This window comes from Ixodes scapularis, unplaced genomic scaffold (genome assembly GCF_016920785.2).
Source record: "Ixodes scapularis isolate PalLabHiFi unplaced genomic scaffold, ASM1692078v2 PGA_scaffold3__209_contigs__length_174095766, whole genome shotgun sequence".
Taxonomy (NCBI): domain Eukaryota; kingdom Metazoa; phylum Arthropoda; class Arachnida; order Ixodida; family Ixodidae; genus Ixodes; species Ixodes scapularis.
In genome coordinates, this window is record NW_024609868.1 from 60,689,536 (window position 1) to 60,713,027 (window position 23,492).

The 23,492-nt window shown below is 44.0% G+C and overlaps 1 protein-coding gene across 1 annotated transcript in view; it reads left to right on the top strand.

The window, feature by feature from the left end:
* The first annotated feature begins 13,432 nt into the window (after nt 1-13,432).
* The window catches only part of LOC8031058 (microtubule-associated serine/threonine-protein kinase 2), a 59,290-nt gene continuing 49,230 nt past the window's right edge, over nt 13,433-23,492 (top strand). The window contains exons 1-3 of the mRNA XM_040502726.1: nt 13,433-13,477; nt 21,185-21,388; nt 22,746-22,907. Coding sequence (XP_040358660.1) covers nt 13,454-13,477; nt 21,185-21,388; nt 22,746-22,907 — 390 coding nt within the window. The 5' untranslated portion in view covers nt 13,433-13,453. The remainder of the gene's footprint in view (nt 13,478-21,184; nt 21,389-22,745; nt 22,908-23,492) is intronic.

The window sequence follows — 23,492 nt, forward strand, 5'->3', positions numbered from 1 at the left end:
TGTACCGCGAGACGTCATCGTCGCGACAGTCCAATCAGCACGCTCTGCGAACTTCGGCCCCAACATTGTGCTTGACGAGTTTAGCGACAAGAACACACAAAAGAAAATTAGCAAACGAAAAAGAAAGTTACCTCGCACTCGCTTTTCCTTTCCTTTGGCCTCCTCTTTGTTCTCAAATCACGGACTACCACTGTACACGAACTGTTAAACCAACGTCAACGTCAACTTCGTCTTCGCTTCTTCGATAATTTCACAGGCCTACATCTGAAGGTCATAATGTGTAAAGCAGACGCTAGGGGTGCCACATATTTTCGGAAAGGTCTATAGACCTGTATAAAACAAAAAAGGGCTTCTGGCCGGTTCTATTTTCTGTGTCCGTGTGTATCATGCTTGATTTGCTTTCTTTCCGAAACGACGAACATGCACGTGCTTGGCTGAAGAGATCGCACACTGAGCTGAGGATTCGTAAATATTAGAATGATGTATTGAAATAAAAGTAGGGTGTACTAGACTAGCTGTACTAGTTCTAGTACACCCTACCCAGGATCCCGGAATTCTGCAGCGCGAGCTTTCGCTCCACGTGCTCTGAACTGGTGTACGCTAGAGCTACTCTGGCAGCTACTCTGGCAGCGTAGCTGCCAGAGTAGCGACACGACGCAAAATTATCTAGATGCACTACGTCAGAAGCGATGATAGTGATCTCCATTTTGGGCCTGGGAGGTTGCCATGGTAACCGTGCTTCTAGCGACGCCGGGCGGCAACCTTTGTAGTCTAGTTGATATCTCCATTCGTTCATTGAAAAGTGGTACAAGACGCTTGGCATCGCGGTACGGCAAGAACCTCTGGAGGAACGGTGCCTGTTTTTTCTGAAAAGTGAGACGATTTGCAGCCCAGGAACTGTCGGGCGACGAGAGCTGCTATGGTATCGTACGTGCACGGACAAGTCGAGTGGTTTCCGACGCCGCCGGGATGGCGGCCGCTTTGTGGGACGAACGTACCGTCCTAGTACTTTCGGACTTCGCTGCGATGGAACAAAATCCGATTGCGCCGGCCGCGACCGGACGATTGGCTCGGAACATTACTGCTGCTCGACTGCCCTATAGTGAGCGAGTATATATGTTTAGCATCATACTTCTTCAAGACCCGATCATCCCTTCAAGATGAGATTTTCTTACCGACTGGGGAGGAGCGACGTCGACGGGGTTTAACCAAGAAGGACGGCATGGTGGTCTCTAAGGAATACGCATTTTGGCCTTTGTAGGCATTGTAAAGAGGATATTTAGAACCATACACACATGACGATAACGTCATAGCACACTGACATTACGGAGCACAAAACGGGCCCAGCTACAGAAAATAAATATTACACTCGTAAGAAATAAATATGTCTGTAACTTGTTAATTACAAAGACGAACACACCTCTGAGCATCTAAGTTTAATAGTATGTGTTGATGCATTGTCATATAGCAGGACACTTCATATACGTGACTTGAGCAAACGCCAGCTTTTCACTTGAAATACAAACAAAAAAATACTGCGATCAAATGCAAGCTATGGCAACGAAAGCAAGTTATATCGAAATCTTTAGAACTGCCAATTCGTAAAATTGTCGATTAGTAAAAAAGGTTAAAGAACGCAGGAGCTTCCTCGCTAAAAAAATGCTGTGATAATTCGGTGACCCAGGGCTGAAACAATTTCCCATAGGCCTTACACGCGCCGTATACCTTTCGTTATGATTCTCAGAAATTCAGTCTCCCAAAGGAAGCTAGAGAAATGCGAAAGTTTTATCCTAAAAGCCATGGGAGCACAAGTTCATCTGCTTCTTCTTGCAGTGGTTGTGGTGACGTCAGAACGCCGAGATCTGAGTGGCTCCGAGCGTGGGTAGACCTAAAAGCAAGCTGCCTTGAGGTCTACCCACTATTCTTTTTTTCAGAATCAATCAGAGCTCGGCATTCTGACGTCACCACAATCCCTACTAAAAGAAGCAGACGGACTTGCGCTGCGCATATCGTAAAATCGTTTATTAGTATACTTGGGAGTTGTGTGAATATTATACAGCGTATACTTGGTCAGCCATTTCAAAGTTGCGACGAGTCACTCAATGTTGATGAGCAATTTAGCCAATGCAGTATAACCGCTAGCTCTATAGGTCTTTAACGTGTACCACGCAGTACTGATACATAACCGCAGGCCGGTACGATGCTCATCGAGTTCAAAACGGGCAGGGGTGGGGATTGAATTCAGGTTCCCTGGTTGATTACTACAAAAGGTAAACATTGCAGGAGCTTCCTCGCTAAAAGTTTGTGATTTTGCGGTTACCTGGGGCTGAAACAAGTTCCCCAATGCCCAACATACGACGCATAGATTTTGCATCAATTCTCAGACACTCCAACGTTCAAATAAAGCTAAGAGAATGCGAAAATTGCATGCTAAATGTCTTATCGATCCTCAAACACATCCATAAACTCGAGCACCGCTAAGGCGATATTAATGATGCTGTCGCACAGGTGCTAATATCCAGAGCGATCTTGCACAGAAAGGGTATAAAGTACCATTCTTTCAGATCTTCACGTTATACCTACGTCAGAAGGCACGAAGAAGCCCTAAATCGTCGGCAAGCTGCGGCACATCGTGCACGACTAAGGGCACAGAACAAACTCGCATCCACCAGCTCTGGGCGCTGCCATCTTACCGATGACATCACGGCTCTTGAGAGGTCACGTGACGGGTCGTCACTTGGTTGTTACGGAAACCGAGCCAGCTCGGCTCGTTGCTATGGTACCGCGTGTGACCAATCGCGGTGAGAGGCGGCACAGGGAAAAGCGTGGCGCTACACTGGCCGCTACGCTGCCATATCGAGTGGCTCTAGTGTACGCTAGAGCCACTCTATGTGTAGCGCACCGCTTTTCCCTGTGCCGCCCCTCACCGCGATTGGTCACACGCGGTACCATAGCAACGAGCCGACCTGGCACCGTGCCCATAGTAACCTAGGTTGTGTTCCAAATCTTACCCAAATGGATCCGAGTTACTCCGGCGGATCGCATCACGTGACAGCACAGATTGAAAAACGCTAGACGCGAGTAGGTTTTAGAACGCGAAGGTACAAAACCATTACCGTGGAGTAGGATCGAGTAAATTTTGGAACACGGCCCTAGTGACTACTCGTCACCTGACCTCGCAACAGCCGTCATGTCACTGGTAAGATGGCAGCGCCCAGAGCTGGTGGATGCGAGTTTGTTCGGCGCGGAGTCGTGATGTGCAGCTGCTTGACGACGATTTCCGGCTTCTTCCTGCTGTCTGAGGTAGGTATAACGTGAAGATATGAAAGAATGAAAGTTTATACCCTTTCTGTGCAAGATCGCTTTCGATATTAGCACCTGGCCGACAGCATCCGTTATATCGCCGTAACGGTGCTTCGATTCCCAGATATGTTCGAGGATCGATAAGACGTTTACCATGCAATATTCACATACTCGTAGCTTTGTTTGAACGTTGGAATGAGGAATCGATGCAAAATGTAAGCGTCGCATGTTGGGCCTTAGGGAATTTGTTCCAGCCCTGGGTCGCCGAATAATCACAGCAACTTTTAGCGAGGAAGTTCCTGCGATCTTTAACCTTTTCTACTAATCGACAATTTTACGAATTGGCAGTTCTGAAGATTTTGATATAGCGTGTTTTCTTTGCAATAGCTTGCAATCGATCGCAGTTTTTTGTTTTTTTTTTGTTTTTTCAACTGAAAAGTTGGCGTTTGCTCAAGTGACGTATATGAAACGTCCTGCTATCTAACATTGCATCAACACTTACTATAAAACTTACATGCTCAGAGGTGTGTGCGTCTCTGCAATTAACGAGTTACAGACATAATTATTTCTTACGAGTGTAATATTTATTTCTCGTAGCTGGGCCCGTTTTCTGATCATTAATGTCAATGTGCTATGATGTTATTATCATGTTTTTATATAGTTTTAAATATCTTTTTTGCAAAGTCTCCAAAGGCCCTTGGAGGTAATAAATGAATAAATAACATTCATATCACTGGAGTTTGTTTTTGAATACACCATATGTTCAGGAGGGATGTAAGGAGTGCAGCTTCTTGCAACAAGTCTTCCAGTCTGGTTTGTGTCATTTATTAATATTGGGGGGTCGGAGATGCGAGTGCCCTCAAAAGCTCCACCGCATACAGAACACAATTCTCGATGTGTTGACTCGAAAGGCGTAGAGGCTGGAGTGTGAATATGATGAGTGCTTGGTTAGTATATCGAATATATTCATTTCCTCTTGATTACCTAATCATTGATTCTTATCAAACGGTTCCATAACAAGTACTTTCTGCGACAGTATTATGTCAGGCGTACAGTCAAAGTAACTGTGTTCCTTGTTGTCGGCAGACGCTCCTGGCACTTTGGTGTTCAGTTTGATCAAGTAGCAACTTTCACTGAAGAATGCCATCTTGTTATCCTGCGTCATGTGCCGCCACTGACATCTGATGCACTGAAGCTGCAGGACTGGCCTCTAATCCGAAACGGAACTGATCCTCATTTGTAAATGCCAAGTTCTATGGTGTGCTTAAAAAGCTCGGTGGAAGCTTGGGGTCATCGCACTGGTGCCCTAGCATGTCACGACCGCGTGATTTCTCAGTTCGCTTTTGAATTGAGGGTTACAGCCAAGGAAGCAAAAAATAAAAATAAATCGTTTTATGGCGCATTTAACACGGATATGCGTACTATACCAGATTCAGACTTTTTTTATGCCGTTAAACTTCTGGACGACCATTATGGCTGTCGATAAGAACACTTCATATCCGGTATGCGTCTTTTTTGATGGCGTGAAAAATTCTCTCGAGACCACTATGCTGTCCTTTTTGGCTGAACTCCATCGGCTGTTCATCGCCCAGATGAGGGTGAGACCGTCGACGACGTGGCTCTTCGCCAGTCGGTGACACAATCTAATCTTGAATAGATGATTGGGTCTTGAAAAAGTATGATGCTAAGCACACATTCGCTGACTATAAGGCAGTCGAGCAGCAGTCATCTCCCGAGGCGATCGTCCTGTCGTGGCCGGCGTAATCGGATTTTGTTCGATCGGAGCGAAGTCCCAAGCTACAAGGACGGCACGTACGTTCCACAAAGCGGCCGCCATCCCGGCGCCGCAGAAAACCACTCGCCTTGTTCATGCACCTGCTATACCTATAGTAGTTCTTGTGTCCAGAGAGTCCCCTGGGGGGCCATGTTGCACGTTTTGGACTCCCAGGAGACTAGGGAGAAGGAAGTGACGTCAACAACGCTCTTCGGATGTTGATTGGTGAAGTCACTGTTGACGCGTTCCGTGGTGCTGCTAAAGGTGTATCCACACGACGGACCGGGCCGCGGACCGATTGATCACGTGATGCGCGGCCCGCGGGCCGCCCGGCTGCAATGAGCATCCACACGGCGGACCAAAAGAGCAGACGACACAGTGAACGGGCCGGTCTAACCCTCGACCTCACAGCTCCGCCAAACGCATGCAGCGAGCTGCTTTGAGGCTATTTGTAAGGAGCCAAGATGGATGTTGAACGAAAGAGACGTTTGGCCGCGGTTACCCTGGAGGTGACTATTGAGGACGAGGAGGACTTAAGTGAACCGAAAAGGGTATGAATCTATTGCCCCACAGAGTGGGGAATTGCTCCACGAGCGCGATGAAGTAAAAAGTTGCATCGTCGCACCATGCCGCCATCGTCGCACAACAAAAGGTTTGTCGTCTTCGTCTTCAACAGTTGGCGCCAAAAGAACACGACTTTGGATTTGGATTCCAATCCAAACAAAAGTCAGCTTGTTGCCAGACTTAGCACTTCAATTATACTAAAAACGCCGCGGTCCGCCGCCAAGGTCCGGGCGAGAAAACTGGCTTGGCATTTCTCACAAGCGCGGGCCGCGGACCGCCGGCGGACCTCGAAAAGCGGTGACGTAAGATCACGTGATGCGCGGCCCGCGGACCAAAACAGCAATTTGGTCCGTCGTGTGGATACACCTTTAGATACGTTCATTCACACCTACGTCACTTCCTTCTCCCTAGTCTCCTGGGAGTCCAAAACGTGCAACATAGCCCCCCTGGCTGCAAATCGTCTTATTTCACAGAAGAAACATGCACCGTTCCTCCAGAGGCCCGTGCCGTACTGATTGTATTGATAAAAGAAACAAGCACCGTCCTCCAGCGGCCTTAGAAAGCAAACGACGCCGACATGTGGACCTACATCCAAGACGTGTTTTACCACTTTTCAATGAACAAATGGAGATATCAACGAAACTAGACTAAAAAAATTGCCGCCAGGCGTCGCTAGCAGCGCGGTTACCATGGCAACCTAACAGGCCAAAAATGGAGATCACTATCGGCGTTCTGTCGTCGTGCATCTAGGCATTTTTGCGTCGTGTCGCTACCGACGTTACTGGAGCAAGCTCAGTTTCACAGCTCCACCTGCGACGTGGGCTCAGTGGCGGTCACGAGAACTAGCAGCGCTGCAGTCGAGTCTTGCTTCCGGATTGTCTAGCCCGGCAAGTTTGAATAGCAATACTTGAGTTTGGGCGAGTTGGTGATTCATACTAACACTTCACAGCGCAAGAAAACAGGCGCACACAAAAATAAATTTCAAACACTCAAAGAAAGAACACTCACAATGCGCTGACTGTGATCTCTGTGGTGTATTAAACTTCATCTTCATCATCTTTTCTTGCTATTATACACATGAAAGTAAAAAAAAAGGAAGAAAATAAAAATAAAAGGAGGCTCTCAACGCGGTGGTAGTAGACGACACGCGAGACAGGGAAGCAAGATCCGACTGCAGCGCTGCTAGTTCTCGTGACCGCCGCCTTGGCCACTCGCTTCTGCAGGCGAGAATAGGGAGCTGCGAAACTGAGCTTGCTCCAGCAACGTTGGTCGCTACTCTGGCAGCTACGCTGCTATATAAAGTGGCTCCAGTGTGCTCTGGCTAGCCTAGCCCTCTCTGCACGCGACCACCAGCACCCCCCTCCCCCCCCCCCCCCCCCGGTGTAGGGACTGTGATTTTTTCTTTCAGACCCTGCGTTTGTTTTGAAGAAACAAGAAAACTAAGAGACGCAAAACAGAAAGACAGGTGAAAATCAGAAGCGCGCAGGGGTCCACCGATAGATGAAATTGTCTCGATTATTCATTTCCAGTTATTTATGTTAACATAAACATGTCGGCGAACAGATCTCTAAACTTCGTATGGTCTTTGGCTCGCGGAACATACCTGGAATAATTGAAAATAATGTACTTCCGATAATATTCTAAGCTACTCGTTCATATTTTGGGATGCCGCCGCTGAAAGCGATCGCGAGACCTCGAGGTACCACCGTCGGGTTCGTCACGCGCGCCCGCCGACCCACGTGGAGAATAGTCTTTTCGATGTAGAACCGTGGAACGTTCTGTCATTCTGCTTATATATGCTTGTGGTGCCTGAATACGCATTTCACACCCGTGGTAGAAGACAAGTGTCCTCCTCTAAAAACCTCTTCCGAAGAAGCTAGGCTGCCCCGCCTAGGACAACCTCCTGAGACGCTCACTGCCAACGCGTCGCGCCACCTCCGACTGCCATGGCGAGCAACACAGCGAGTTGTGAGTACGTCAATTCCTCGGGGTAAATCGATTCTCGCGTTTTTTTTTTTAGTAGTTATTTTATAAATCGTTTTATGCCTTGTTACTAAGTACAAGGTGTTCCCCCCAAAATGCTAATGTTAATTAATTAACCGGAAACATAAACTACGCATCCCTGACCGCTGCTTTTTTGCGCAAGTGTAGCGCTAGTGGTTCGAATCAGATGCCAAAGTTTCAGAACTAAGCGTTATTTTATTCAATAGTTATAGGTTCTCTTTTTTTAATTTCAGTGAAACAAATGGGGCTCGTACTTGCCTTATTTTTTTTTTTTTTTTTTAGAAATGGCGTTATTCAGCTTTATGTATTCAGTCACCATTTCCCATTGAAAGTTTGAGAAAATTACTTTTCTGAAGCTTCGGCATATGTTTCGGACCGCTAACGATCTACTTTGGCGGATAATGAGCATTTGGCAATAAATATATTATTTTTGCGGTGAAAAATAAAAGAAAACATGTTATATTTATTTATACACCCTCTGGTTTAATAAGCTTACCGGATAGGAAAAGGTGTCAAGTTCACGGAAAGTGTTCTGTTCTTTATTGGTCGTATCCACTGGCGATAATAAATGCCTAGCTGAATCCTTTGCAGCTGAGCGCTTGTTAGTTAAAAGCTAGCATCGAAACGCTTCCACGCGCACATTTCATATCATAAAGATGGGCGATCGTGGCATAGATGTAAATGGGAGTTTACTCGGACTATGTGCTGCGAACAGCAAGCGGCGAAAAAAAAGTTTGCCGACCAAAAGCTCACCTATAAATAAGCACAAAAAAAAATCATCCGATGCACACAAGAACGTATCGGGTTTTCAACGTGCAAGCGAAAAAAATCCCTTACTAATCTGTGAACCAAGTGTTCACCCAAAAGAAAGTATGTTCATTCCACTGAAATAGGTTCAGTCAGCTGAAGAACTTTAAATGACAAATGTGCATGTCGTCATGTTACACCACAAAACAAGAATGTGTTCTTGTTTTTTTTTAATTAGCCCTGTACACGCCATTATTTCCAGAAATTGCATGATGTAAATAAAGAAATGCAGATGGTTAATTAAAGCACAGCCGGGGCAAATACTATAATAGATAGGCCGCGGCTTCAGTATTTCGTGTATTCTTGCATATTTATTATCTTATGTAGCGGCGGGCACTACATAAGCTATGCCGAATTTAAAATGTGGGAGCCTTCCGATCGACAAATAAAAAAAGTTGACAATTAAAAAAAAACAAAAAACAACAACCTCAAAGTACCGGTTGACGAGGCTAACCTCAAATCGCAATGTTAGACCTAACGTCAAGCCAGCGCATACCCGCGTTCCAGCCTCACGTCAAACATCTGCGCGTACCGGTTGGCGACGTTAGATCTCAAAGCGTGACGCTGTACCTAACGTTAGGCCCGACGTCAGCCCAACGCATACCCCCCCCCCCCCCCCTTCCCACCTCCCCTTCACCGCTGCCTCGCCAGCAGTTGGGCTGGCTCCTCGGCAACGACGACCCCGTTGCTAGGAGCCACATGACGCGTTGCACCCAATGGCAATTTAGATCTCGTTACACTCAGCCAATGGGAATTTAGGTGGCGTCTTTCGCCGGGACATGGGACAGTTAATGCTTTCACATTTATACATATTTAATCTGTTGAAATAGTAAATATTCGCAAAATGTTTTAAACGGGAAATCGGCGCTAACCCAACCATGTTTTCACCCTATTTCAAACTCTCGATTATCACCGAACTTTAGACCTCTATAACTCAAGATCGAACGTGAATTTCGAAATGCTCTCCTGGAATCAATTAAAGCTTAAATTAATACAATAATCGTATTTGACTTCAAAGATCTGTGGCGCCAACATTTTCTTCCTGGGAAGTGAATGTCATGGTCTCTCTTTTAATGGGGGTCTGTGGGAACCGTTCATTGGCTCAGGAAGAAAATATAATGGTCTTGTGGCATTGAATTTCTTCAAATAGGCGGGCTATCAGGTCAATACTATAATCCTCCGAGTGCAAAAAAAAAATCGGCGGGTTGTTTACTGATTTGCAAAAATATAAATTGTTTTGCCCATTGAGTTAAGCTAGGGCGCTGACGTGATTGCAGGGAGATCGCATAAGTTGTAAGCAGTTGCGTGTCCCGGATTCTCAGGAATTACGAACTGAACAAATGGGGGACGAAAACTAATGAATCGATTTATGAGACCTGTTCGCTTTTTGTATATGGCTTAGCTATGTCGCTTTTCTCGGTTTTCTCTGTGTTTTTTTTTTTTTTACGCTGTTGTTTTGTTTTGATTTCTGTATAGGCCACTATAAGGGATCAGGGGGTTCCGTAAAGCTGTTGTTACAGCTCTTTTCTCCTTGCTTCCTCCATTTTGTATCAACATGGAAAATAAAGTTCCTTAATAATAATAATGGTAATAATAATAATAATAATAATAATAATAATAATTCTATTGCACAAATATAAATACAATATATACAAATGCGGGTCCGTCAAAAGCCAATAGTGGCTTGTGGGACTGAACCCGGCAGCGGCGTAAAAAATACCAAAACTATTCACATGAAAACAAAACAAAATCCATGAATTATTTGAAATGCAAAAAAGGAAAAAAATATTTAAAAAATCTGAAAAAAAAAATAATAATAATAAAATTAATGGAAAAGCTGACTTACGAAAGATAGTAGCGCAGTCTCGTGGGTCTTCTGAAAACTGCACACATAAGGAATTAAATATAGGCAAGCAATCGCTTTTGTTCTTATTCCCAAAAGGAAAAATACTTTCGGAAACAACAGCAATAACAAGAGCGATTGTTTGTCTACTTTAGAGTGTCGTCAGTTTGTAGTTCTGAGAAAAACCGCTGGACGGCACTCAATACTGGCAAAAGGTTCATTGCGGTACGTCCAGTGCAACGTTACTAGAACAACTCAGTTGAAAAACTGCCATAGAGCCTGCTTGGACAAGGTGGCTCCCATCCGTAGTCGAGAACCGAACTAAGGGCAATCGGAACACCGCCATTTCTCCCGCGGCGGCTACTCTGGGAACTGCGCGGCTACACGTATACACGTTTGCAAGTCCGGCTTCAGGGCGCTGCCATCTTGCTCACTGGGGTGCGCTTAGACGCGTCCTAATTCGATTACGAAGCGTTGCTAAGGCGTCATAATCAGATTATGGCCTCGGCCAAGCGGACCCCAATGGGAAGATGGCGGCGCCCTGAGACCGCTTCAGGGCGCTGCCATCTTGCTCGCTGGGATGCGCTTGGACGCGTCCTGATTCGATTACGAAGCCTGGCTAAGGCGTCATAATTAAATTATGGTTTTGCCCAAGCGCACCCCACTGAACAAGATGGCGGCGCCCTGAGACCGCACTTGCAAACGTATATTGGTTGAGGCTAGGGGTGTCGCGAACCGGCCGAGGTCGAGTTCGACCAGGTTCGACTTTTTCAAACTTTTAATGGAAAGTCTGACGAACCTTGTATTGAGGTTCGACTCGTGTGCGCATGCGCGACAGGCTGGCCAGTTGGCTTCGGATTGGATGGTGATGGCTAAGAGATGAATTAAGGGCAGCGCTGACTGATTATTTCAGTTAATGCAGTACAAAAAATTAAGTTAACTTCTTCAGTGATTATCTAGAATTGGTTTCTTTTAATTGCAACTCTTCATAAAGTAAAATAACCGATTGCATGAAAAAAAAATTCTCCAAACCTAGACATACTTGTATCAAGGTCTGGCCACACTGTCCACACAGTCGAACCGGTTGAATCTGCCGAAAAAGGTCGAAGGTTCGTCGAACTGGTTCGACCGAGTCGAACCCCGAAGGTTTGACCTAAAAATTCGGTTCGACAAAAGTTATCGACAACCCTAGTTCAGGCCGGGGGCCCTAATCTGGACCTTTGGCGAAAACGTCGGCGAAAAATCCGGTGGCTCTGATCGACCGGCGCCAAGGTCAAGTGTGGCGTTGGCCAATCACGGTCGCCAGATTTCTCGTCGACTTTTTCGCCAAGTGTCCAGATTAGGGCCCCTGCTCTCGGAAAGGCTGGTGGCGCCATCTCGCAGTGCCATTGCGCAGTAGCTATATAAACCAACTTCCATGTTTTGACTCGTGGCTAAAGGGCGGCGCTGTTATCGTATCGAGTTTTGTCGCGGTTAGACGCGAGCGGTCCGAGTTTCAAGGGTGAGTTTCCCAACTGCGTGTTTTAGTAACGTTGGTCCAGTGTTAAAAAGGAGCGGGGCGAGGACTGATCTTCATTGTAGTAGGCTGGATCGCGGATCGGGAGTTCTTCAGTGGCACAACCGTTGGCCATTGCTTCACGCCATCCTATAAACGCAAGTCTATGAGATACACACACAAAAGTAGGAATACTGAAGGTTATAATCGATGCTTGTAGGCGAATATTTTATGATCTCTTGCGATCAACATATTGGGTGTTTAGATAGGGAATCGGGTATTTGTCAAGCGTTCGAACACCCATTTAACACATCGAATGTGCAGGAGCACAACCTACTTTGCCGGCGCCATTTGCTTCAGTTGCCAAATAAATGACACGTTCAACAAATGAACAACAAGCTCCGACTATTTTTGGTTCGTCACAGAAGACCTTAGTGTAGTTCAAAGCAAAAGCTTGCACCATAAGTGATCTCTAGAAGTGCTTGAAACATTGTGCATGTCCCCAATTGATTGTAATTCCTTCTAATTTATTGTCTGCTAAGCGCTGATGACTTCAAGATTACGAACGACTTCACATTGACTCTTGGCAACACTTGTCTCATTGAACCGCATCGCAGTTTACGACCAACGAAATCACAACCCTCGACCCTCAACCACAAAACATTTATTTAGAAAAGATTGGTGTCCTAACGGATTCGATATTTGCGCCCAGAATATTATCTCCCGTTCCCGGAAAACACGATAAACGTTTCATTGTGGAGAACAACCTGCTAAGGCAAGAAATCAGTTTTCCCCGTTTCGCCCTTAGAGCCCCATGCTTTAGCTGGTGTCAAGCGATAATTGCCTGTGGTGCCGCTCGACCAACGCAAACAAGCTGTGATCCGCGATTCATGCTACCACAATAAAGATTTGTGGCGGAGGGTAAGTCATCGTCGCCCTATGTGTACAGGCACAAACTCCGGCAAGTCGCGAGCCCTGAAAAAACGTGCCCGTGTATTCCATCCGTTTAACCCGGCAACACATAGCGTATTATAAATTTCAATAGGTCGACTATTCGAAAATGAAAACACTGCATTTGGTCGTGACGAGATTTCGTGGATTGGTCGATCGAAACCGGGAACTAGTGGCCAGCCTGTACCCAAGGTGGGTGATTTCCGCTACCTTTTTTACTAGAATAATAAGTGCCGCGTCATTATTCGTAAACAAACACAGGTAGACACACACACACACACACGCACGCACGCACGCAAGCACGCACGCACGCGCGCGCACGCACGCACACACACACACACACACACACACACACACACACACACATACACACACACACACACAAACACACACACACACACACACACACAAATGGGTAGTTAATACGCAAAATCGTGAATATGTTTCTAACAACACGACGCTCGAGATTTGTGTAAAACAAATATGCTCGCTTTTGTGGGGTTTTTTTTCGGAAATTGCAGAAACCATTTTTGCATGATCGGATTGTGTCCGCATTTTAGATGTGTTTTAGCACATGCGTTTCAACATTAATTGCATCCTAACTGCCGGACATGCTCCCTCTAAGATGATATATGATTTTGTTACCACACTCGTGAATGACGTCGCTTTTTTTTTCTCCATAGCATTGGAGAAACGGAAGTCATCGGCGAAGATGCTCGTATCACTTTTTCCGAAGGTACGTTTTGGTATTTAGCACTCCTCGACCAACATCGTTTGGATTGAAGTTTGTGCAACGGAAGGCAACGTGGCACTTAGGATTGGGTAGTTCACGAGGCCCTGAAGTTTTATCGGAGATAGGAAGCTCGCTTTGAAGACGGAGATACTGGCGAATTCTAGACTTTTATTTGCCTAAAGGTGGTTCAAATGCTGACAGAAGTATGGCCCAGAATGCTGTCATCATGGCACAACGCGCGCATGTTCGTCGCTTCGGAAGACGAGTAAAGCACGCGCAATACGTATGAACGCTGCAAATGGCACCGGTCAGAAGCTCGCTTTTAGATTAGTGTATACTGGCTAAACCATTAGTCGACATTTTTGCATGCTAGCGGCGCTTAACTTCTAGCATCTTCCCGGAAGCCATCACTTTCGGATGACAATGGCAGAGAGGCAAGTATTTGTCGCCGTGCAGTGCTTTCTCGATTATTTGAAGTTTCGTTGGTGAGAACATGCAATCACAGGATACGAATTTGTTGGCATACGTCAACAATACACACGGTTCCTTTTTCCGGACTTGTCTTTTAGGTGAAGCGCAAAAGACGTTTTCTTGAGTTTATCTTTATCGCATATACGGTGTTTATCAAACTTTAGTTCTTTTTAATGACCATATCTCGGCAATTCTGCGTTTATCGAAATTTCATTGTTATATCCTGTATTCACCTGAATTAGAATTTTTTAAACAATAACGGCAAAAAAAAAAGCCTTGAACTAATTAAGACGGACATTTTTATTGATAGCAGTACTTACAAAGACATTGCCCACTACACAGCAAAGGCTTATACGCTTCTCCCTGTACTAGATTGAGCTTGCAGTAATCAATAATATTGTACGGGTGTCAGCTGCAATGAAAGGATTTGTTAATTGGACTACATGCAGTAGGATGCTATGAAAATAGCTTTTCACTGCTTTCACGTGATAAAAATGTTGCCTCCTGGTCCTCCCCACCCCTGTTGGAAACCCCAAAACCCAGTGCTGCTTGCGCAACACACATGCTTAGATTAACTCCTTTTAAACCAAGTAAAGTCAAAACCTGTTTTATTTACAAACCTGCCAGGTTCTTAGTGTACAAGTTTCTTTAATCGCGCATGAAGGAACACCCTGTTACTGTACGCAGTGAATGTATAACTAAAGAAAAAAAGCATACAATAGGGTCAATAAAAAATCTTGAGTTACTCGCGATTATAAATTATAATATTGCATCCAAATATATTACATGTAAATCTAGATGAGCAATGGGAAACAAAGCACAAGCTAAGAACACGTATAGCTTCAAGATCAAACAGTGCACTACCAATAAAGGAGGAACAAGAACATATATGCTGCTAAAAGTTTAATAAACACTAAGCAAACAACGTAGCAAAGGACGAAAAAATAAAAAGCACAGCTATATTAAGTTATTATCTTGATTGGACGCTAATGATAAGCAGCCTTTATAAATCATCCCAGGCTAGAAACAGGAACCCAAACGATAATCGAAACCCGAACCGTGAAGCAATAAAGAACGGAATCTTTTTATTTAACTCTTACCGGATTGGAACCGATATTATATTAAAAGGCTATGGCAGTGGCTTTTTACTGCTCCCCTGTGGTAAAATGTTGCCTTCTTCTCACCCCTGATTCAAACCCCAAATACAAGAGCGGCTTACACAACGCCCGTTCTTAGATTAACTTATTTTATAGCAGTGAAATATTTGCAAACCCTTACGTTCTTTGTGTATAAGTTTGCTCATTCGGGAAATGATACAAAGATTACAAAAAATCTTAAAGGAAAGTCCTGTTACTGTAGGCAGTGAATGTATAGCTAAACGAGAAATCATACAATACAGCGATTAAAAGAGAGCGAGTTTATTGCGATTATAGCGTATAACATTAAATATCATTATATTAATACTAGATCGAAGTGATTCATCTGGCACAATTACAGCGCAAACTAAGAACACGTATAGCATCAAAATCATCCAGTACACTAACAATAAAGGAGGAGCAGGTACACATATGCCGCTAAAAGTACAACAAACACAAAAGGGCATAAGGACGAAAAAAAGAGGAACGGCAATATTAATTTCGTGTACTGATTGGGCGCCGATGATAAGCCGCCTTTATAAATCATCCGAGGATAGGAACCCATCCAATAATTGAAACCCGAACCGAAAGCCAATAAAGAAAGGGATATTGTTTTGTAACTCTAACCGGAACGAAACCGATAATGGATTAGATGATGAGCCGAAACCGGAACCCAAACTGGAAAAAAAGTTTACCAATAAACTAAACGAAGAGTTTCAGCACTAACGTCATATCAGCAATATAATATGTATAATAGAAAAGGAACTCAGAGGTATTATTTTCGAATCCCGTGCATATTTTGTAACGATTTATGTCATAGATGAGTGGTACATATTTGTTATGAAAATAATTAATTAAGAATCCGGGAAACGATAGTGGTATACTCTAGGAAACAATAAGTCGAAGCAGTTAGGTGAAATACGTACCACCGGGTTGGAATCAAATGCGAACAATGCCGGAACTTCGAGCGCACTTGCCACGGAGCTTCGAAGCTTGGGGTGTTTCTGGGCGAGGTTCAAACACATCGGAGTAGGGACGCACCACTTTCGCAGCTCCCTACTCTCCGACCCGCCGGGCCGTCAGTTTCCAGGGGTCTCCCGATGGCGCAGCGTATGTCAACGGCCACGAGCTCCAGTGTTCACTTTTAATTCGAACCCTATAGTACATATAGCTTTATAAAAATAATACTGGACGCTTTATTTTTATTTGGAAAGTCGTTCAATAAAAATTCTTGTATTTGACGTACCCTAATTTATACGGTATTCACTGTGGACAAAACGTGTCTTACTTGGTGCATATTTCAGCTTACTTTGCTATATAAAAATTATGTCTAATCTCCAGGTTTCTAGGCAGACTTTTCGGTTTCCGGTATTATATGAAACAAACAAATGTATGCCGTAAAATGTTTTCATAAATATGTGACAACCATTGCCTTTTACTTTCCGTCGAGACGCCTTTATTTAAAACTAAATTAGTTAGCTCTTTATAGCTATGCTGTTTGGTCACGAGTGTGACGCCTAGCTCTCCCATGTGCCACAAACGAAAGCAAGACGAAGGGTGTCGGCCATGAAAGACTCATACGGCCTGACTAACCTGGAGCCAAGCGAGTGCGCCTGGGGGGTCTTCCAAGGACTCTAAGAGTGAATGAGATACCGCGATGACTTGACCGGATTCGGGTGAAGAGTACCCTATATGCGATATAAAGTAGCAGGAATTGTATTTATAACTTTTGCTATGCAAAGACTGCAAGTTATTAATCAGGTACAGACGCCGATCATTTCATGTTTACTTTGTTTATTTGCCATCTGAATGGCTGTAGAAACAAAACAAACGAGAGTACAAGTTCTGTATCGCCCTGCAGTTAGCGTGCTTATATGTGCCCTGCTGTTTGCCTTTTTATGTAATTTTTTTTAACAATTGTCTGCTCTGGCGTTTTGTTCTGGCACAATATCTACGCTCAAACAAACGCTCCTTCATTACGCCAAATTGCATTTAAAATAGGCGTTGATTACAACAATGCAAACCAGCTGTAGAATAGATCTTCAAACCTTTTTATCACTTACAAAAACTAAGTAACTTTATAATAAATCTAGGTTGGTAGTTACACCTAGCAACGTTGATATTTTAAGACAGATAATATAAATGGCCATCATTAAAACGTATACCTGAAACTCTCACTTTACTACTTTTGAAGATTACACGGTTGTTTACGTATCCTCAGCTTCCGGTATTTTTTCTCCATTTTAGTGCGGTAGTCTTATTCCCGGAATGATCCTGGGAGAAACAGAGTTTGCTGACTTGTGTACTGGTGGCTTCTGCATCATCAAATTACTGCCCTCGTGAAACTACAGAATTCGGGGAACGATGGTGGCTTTCTCGTAAACGTTCTAGAATTCTTTTTTCTTTAATTTTTAAAAGTAACGTTTTATGTGGCACAGAATGGCAGTAAATCATTGTCCTATCAGTCCTCTCTTTATTTTTTAAACAACAGAACTTGCAGAGCGTCACGCCGAGTGAAGGGTGGAAGTAGATCATTTTTATAATGGCCCTGCCAGGAATTTCTTCGTTTTTCAATTTACCAAAGAAAACGCGACGCAACATATTTTCCGGTCCTCTGTCAAGATTCCAGGCACTGTTTTGCAGAGATATCTTTTTTTTTTCTAATTTTTAAATCCTTGGAAATAAACAAATTGGTGATTTGAGCTAGTTCGTTCATTGCGTAAATTAAAGTGCAAAAAAAAAAAAAAAGGACAGAGCGAAGATCGACGACAATACAAGGCGACTTGTATTGTCGTCGTTTTTGACTTTGTCTGTATTTTTTTGCGTTTAAAATACCCTGGATAGGATTGTCGCACTGTCGTCTTATTCCATATTCAATTCTTCTGCTATTAGTCGCACACCCCCTCTTTAATCTGAGATAACTAGGGTCTGCACTCTGCTAATATTTGCATCAGTCCTATGTATTTTGGTAGGCCGCTTTTTTCGACATCATGAATAAAGTTTCTAGTCTCCCTGAACTCAGTGTGCCACTTATAAATCCTTTATTTCGTTATAGCATATTCACCATAAGCCATCGCTAATGAGGCTACCATTTCACTGTCACTTTCACCAGTATCCACAAAACGTTATATGTTAATCCGCTGCTCCAACTTCCTGTCCCTCGTTTTCTGCAATCAGCTTGCTTAACACGAACGCGTACGCTGCACAACGAAGTTAGCGCGGACACGGCGTCCTCGCTTTTTCTTTATTAGGTTCAGACAGAGTATTAATAACCGCCCTGTCTTTCCACTGCAGCTTTTCAGTAGTGACGAAAAAAAACTAGGCAAATGCAGCAACCGCATGTTTGTGCTGACTATGTCGCATAGTGCACAATTTGATCCTTTATGCGAAAGCCCATGAGATATATCGTCTGCGTCTCGAGTAAGTACAAGTTTGAAGCTTGTGCTAAACCAAGTCGGGTCACATGTCTGTCTGCTAAGATTCAACGCCCCAGCGTCACACTGCGGCGATATCGGGAAATCAATTATCCCGTATCCGAGTTTCGTTGTAATTGAGTGTATACTTAATTATCTTTATCTATTGTGATAATCCACAGCTCATTTTTTTTATAGCGGAGCTGTTAAGGGCTAGGCTCCCCAGGATCGTATCCGTGTATGTCGACACAAACCTACCTGAACAGCTACCGCCATCTATAAGCGACGGCGGCAAGCACACAACCAGTAGGGTTTCCGCCGTCGCTCATAGATGGCGGCAACCTTTCCAGCTATAATATAAGAATGAATAGTTGTGCGCGTTGGTGTGAATTCATCATAGGAAACAGCACGAAAAACAGACGACGACGAAGAAGAAGCACAGAATGTATCCAGTACAGCTCCGCTGGTCTTCCTTCTTCACGAGAGTGGAAAGGCTGAACGTTTTTTTATCATTTCCTCTCACAGGGTTTTCAATCTGTATTTAAATGAATTTTCAAATAACCAAGTGACTTTGCTACAAAAATATACCAAGGTCACTACTCTTTATATAATAAAAAAACGCAGAAACAAAGCATTCACACTCATGTAAGGGTGCTGGAAAACAACAATCGATATTCGGTCACATGACACATAATCACAGGACGCGCCTCAAGTTTTCGCATATAGAAAATGTCTTCTTTTTTATTTTAAAAAGTTTGTTCGGAAAAAAAACAAACAAAACGTTAAAGCTTCCCTAGTGGGATTTACGCTTTGCGGAGGTGAGTTAAAAGGCCAGGGAGACAATATGTAGGGAACTAATTGTCACCGTCAGTCTGCTAATTAACTAAAATACGTTGATTATTTTTTTCAACTGTTGAGAGCTAACATGCGGTTTCAATTAGAAACTTGCCGAGCGTCATCGAAAAGGGTGAGAGCAAGGAATAGCGCTAAAGCTATCATTCGTGCAGCAGGAGCAGTGTTGCAGAGCCGCGTTCCAAAGAACGATGGTCCTGTAACGCGTTTCTTTTACAGGGAACAGAGGAACGCTGCTGTTCCATCTTTCATCGGTAAAACCGGAAAGGGAACTCGTTATATTGTTTAGGAATCGGCAGGAAGAACGGCGTTCCGTTTTTTCTCTCGATTTATCTGCAACATTACACACTTTCAGTAGGCATTCATACGTTTTATTATCGACTATTTCAACCTCCAACCTGAAGGGATGGGGGAGTGCCCCATAGATAGGTGAAAACAACGAACTGGAACGAATGTGACCGTGGTGTCCAGACGTGCATATACAATGTGGATATTTTAACGCGAGAGCGTTAAGAAACGCGTATCGCAGAAAAACCAGCGTCGGTGGCGTGTGCAAAAATCTAGGATTGGTCTATAGGGTCATGACGTCACAGCTGCATGACCTTGCGCCGCAATTTCGAACAACCCACAACGCTCACGTGAAACGTGACGTCACTCGTGGAATGTAAGTTATTGAAAAACATGACATTTCATACCGATTAAAGGAGTAATGCAACGATTTCTGTATTTTGCGCAAATACCGCTGAGAAAGGATAACTGACGTTAATGACCTGTGAAATACCCGTTCGTTTTTCACCACACGCAATCGAACTCGCAGAAAAAAATAAGGAAAAACGAGCAGACTTCACCCCCTTAACTCGCAGCCAGAACAAGCGGCCACCTGATCTGGAGCCGATTATATGCCGCCAATGTTGATCATAGCCATCCGCTGGGGCTGGCAAGGCACAGGAATCGCGCTGAGTTCCAGACATTGTTATGGTTCGGCTGTTGTCGTCATTGCAGCGATTAGACACAGGACACTACCCGAATGCTTATCGAGCTATCGATTACCACGAGCCCAAATTCATTGTCCTCGCCATTCTCGGGTCCAATTTATGAGCCGAATTCAAATATCGTCACTAAGCGGTACTGCTACCGCCCAGCTACGTCATCAGGTTTTGCGAAGGAGAGACTGAATGAAAACACTCGGTTTTGTCCTCGAAATCACAGCGTAGCGAAAGAGTTTCTTGGTCAGTGCCGTTGCGTGCGAGTTTCCTAGAGTCCCACTAGTGCCAGTAAGCTCGTGTAAAGTGAAAAAAAAAAAAAACATTCCAATTGAATATTGTTGCACCGCCCGTTTAAATTCTACCGAAACCGACAGTTAGCTGACCACGTCACCTCAGCTTTAAGAGAGGTTGTAAGGCGGGAAAGCAGAACGTCAGTTTCGGATTGTTTGATTTTTTTTTTTATATATATATATACGAAAGAATAAGCTTCACAGAATTGTATAAAAAGTCGGACTCGGTGGGACTCACACAAGTGCTTACTGACAGAAGTGTGAACGCACAAGCATGCGCAACCAAAGAACTGCGGAAGTTTGAACTATTGCGGTCGCGCCAGTGAAAAACAATTATTTAATATATGTCTTTCTAATGAGAGGTTTATAATTTTTCTACTCTCAGGACACATTTATACAGTGATATTTGCCTCAATAGATTAGGTAAACGAGAAAAAAAACGTTGTGTGTGTCCGAAATTTGAATTTAAAAAAAAAAAATAATAATTTCAGACTAAAATGGCAACATGCGTAAAGAGCATAGGACAGGAGCAACTTCCCATTGATTTTGCACTTCCGGACAGATCCCGAAGACGGCGATCGTGCTGCTGGAGTTCTTCATTAAGCGCGAGAGCAAAGTGTCCCTTCTTCGCGACCCCCTGTCCCACTTCTGCCAAGAAGAGGTGGTCCTCCACGCCCAGGAGTGTCTGCTCAAACTCAACAAGCAGGTGATCAACTTCCAGGACGTGCGCGACATGGTCGAGAACCTCGTCGCCCTCCACAACATGGTAAAGACATTCCACGTCGGAAGTCTCTCCTCGCACGCCGACACGCCGTTGACAAAAACAAGCCCAGGTTTTCCGTCACCGCGTCTGCTGGGCACTGCGCATGCGCAGAAACCAGAGTCGCGCGTGAAGTTAAGCGTCTGCGCACGTGCCGCACCGACAGCAGCGCAACTGCAGCGGCGAGGTGTATTACCCGTTTCACCTTAAGTCTAACTGCAGCCGACGCCGCGATTAGGAGGAGCTAATCAAACACCGCCAAAAGAGCATCGTCACGTCTCTGGTCGCCTTTTTCAGTTTCACCGTGCTCAGTTTCATAGCGCAGACTGTTTGTTTATTATGACTATACACATTTGCAGCCTCGTCATTCAACCGAGCTCATTCTGTTGATTGCAGCTGTTGGCTATGATTTTCGGGAAAATAGACGCGCCGTGAGTTTCGTTTTTAAAGAGTGTACTCGGTGCTAGTTAAACCAATGATAAACTCCAGGTATTTTCTAGTGGCGAAATGCAAACAACTAATAATCCTGGCATTTTATGTAACAAAATGTACACCTGTGCTCTAAATATACCGCTTTACACTTCCCGTTTTACAAGTACCCTTTTTACTATAACCTTGAGTGTAATTTTGAGCTTACAGCTGGGCTGCTTTTAAAATTAAATGTTCTGTTGCCAGTACACAGTAAAATTTTGTTCGGACGAATTTAAATCAGGCTGAAATATACTTTTTCTTGATAATCACTTTCTTGTGTTTTTTTAACGTTTAATTTATATAGTTTTAGTGTATCACAGTTTGCAAACAAGACATTAGTTTGAGTACGCAGTACTAAATTTGTTCCGCAAATTTTAGGCTCTATTCACTGCTAAACCCCGAGGCCGCTTTGGTCTTTTTTTTTTTTTACGTTTATTTAGCGATATTTGCGATATTTTGTTGCATCTGACAGAAACGCCAAACTTTGGCTTGTTTCAACATGGAACGCTTGGCCACCGAGACCCGATTCCTCTACTGGGCGCTAGTAACACCGTATAAAACTATTAACTAATGGCAAACATTCGTCAGTTACAGCTGCACATGGTCGAGTTCCATCTTGAAAAAAAGGTCCCATATGTGTGTCTGAAATGTCAGGTGGTTGTCCCGTGCACGCTAAATTTCCTCTAAAGAAATAACAACCTGTTACGCTTCTGTTGAAAATTTCCATGAAGAAAACTTACATAGCCAAGACATGTTTATTGTCATGATTGAAAGTTTGTTGTGAGACATTTTCACATTCCAAAACTACGAGGCCGCCCTTTTATGGACAAATGGTGTAGGATCACATTTCATGAGAACACGTGTAGATTCCATCATTCTTGCTGCGGCGCAGTGTATCAAGAAGAACCCTGATGTGGCCAAGACTCTGGGCCTGACTGTACGCAAGCTGACCATCATCGTTGGGGAGGTCGCCGGCAACCTGGAAAAGCTCGCCGAGGTGCCAGTCACTGATTGGATGGCTATCGGAGACGCCATAGTCTCCAAGCTTGAGCAGGTCATTTATGCTCATAAAAATCTCCGATTATGTTTTGTGCACGTAAAATGTTTCGTGCGAATTTCTTTTCTTCGCTGAAAACAAGTTTTTCCAATTTATTCGCAGAGGCGTCTGTTTGTACGCTTCTTCCTACAGGGAGACTGTATCAATCATTTAATCATTTTCATTTTTATCTGGACATATACGTACAACTGCTGGAGCCCATAACCTAAAATAACATTGTTTTGCATCTCATTTTTATTTTGTTTTGTTGCAAAAGTTTAAACTTTTATTATTTATCCCCGAGAGAGCTATATCACCTGCAATGGAAAGCAATTATGCTACAATTTATAACCTGTACTAACCTAATATAGAAAAAAAAATTTAATCAAAATAAAGCAGCAAATACTAGCTTTCTACGCTATGTGGCAGCACTGGCGTAGTGCATCCTGTCGCAGATAACCTTTCTCAGGGAGTTACCGGATCGTTTGACGTTATAACCACGAATATTTTGCATAGAGGTTTCGGGCGGCGCCGGGAATCTTGTTTTTCATTAGACACGTTTATGCCCAATTATGGGGATCTTGACCAAAATCTGGTAAGGTG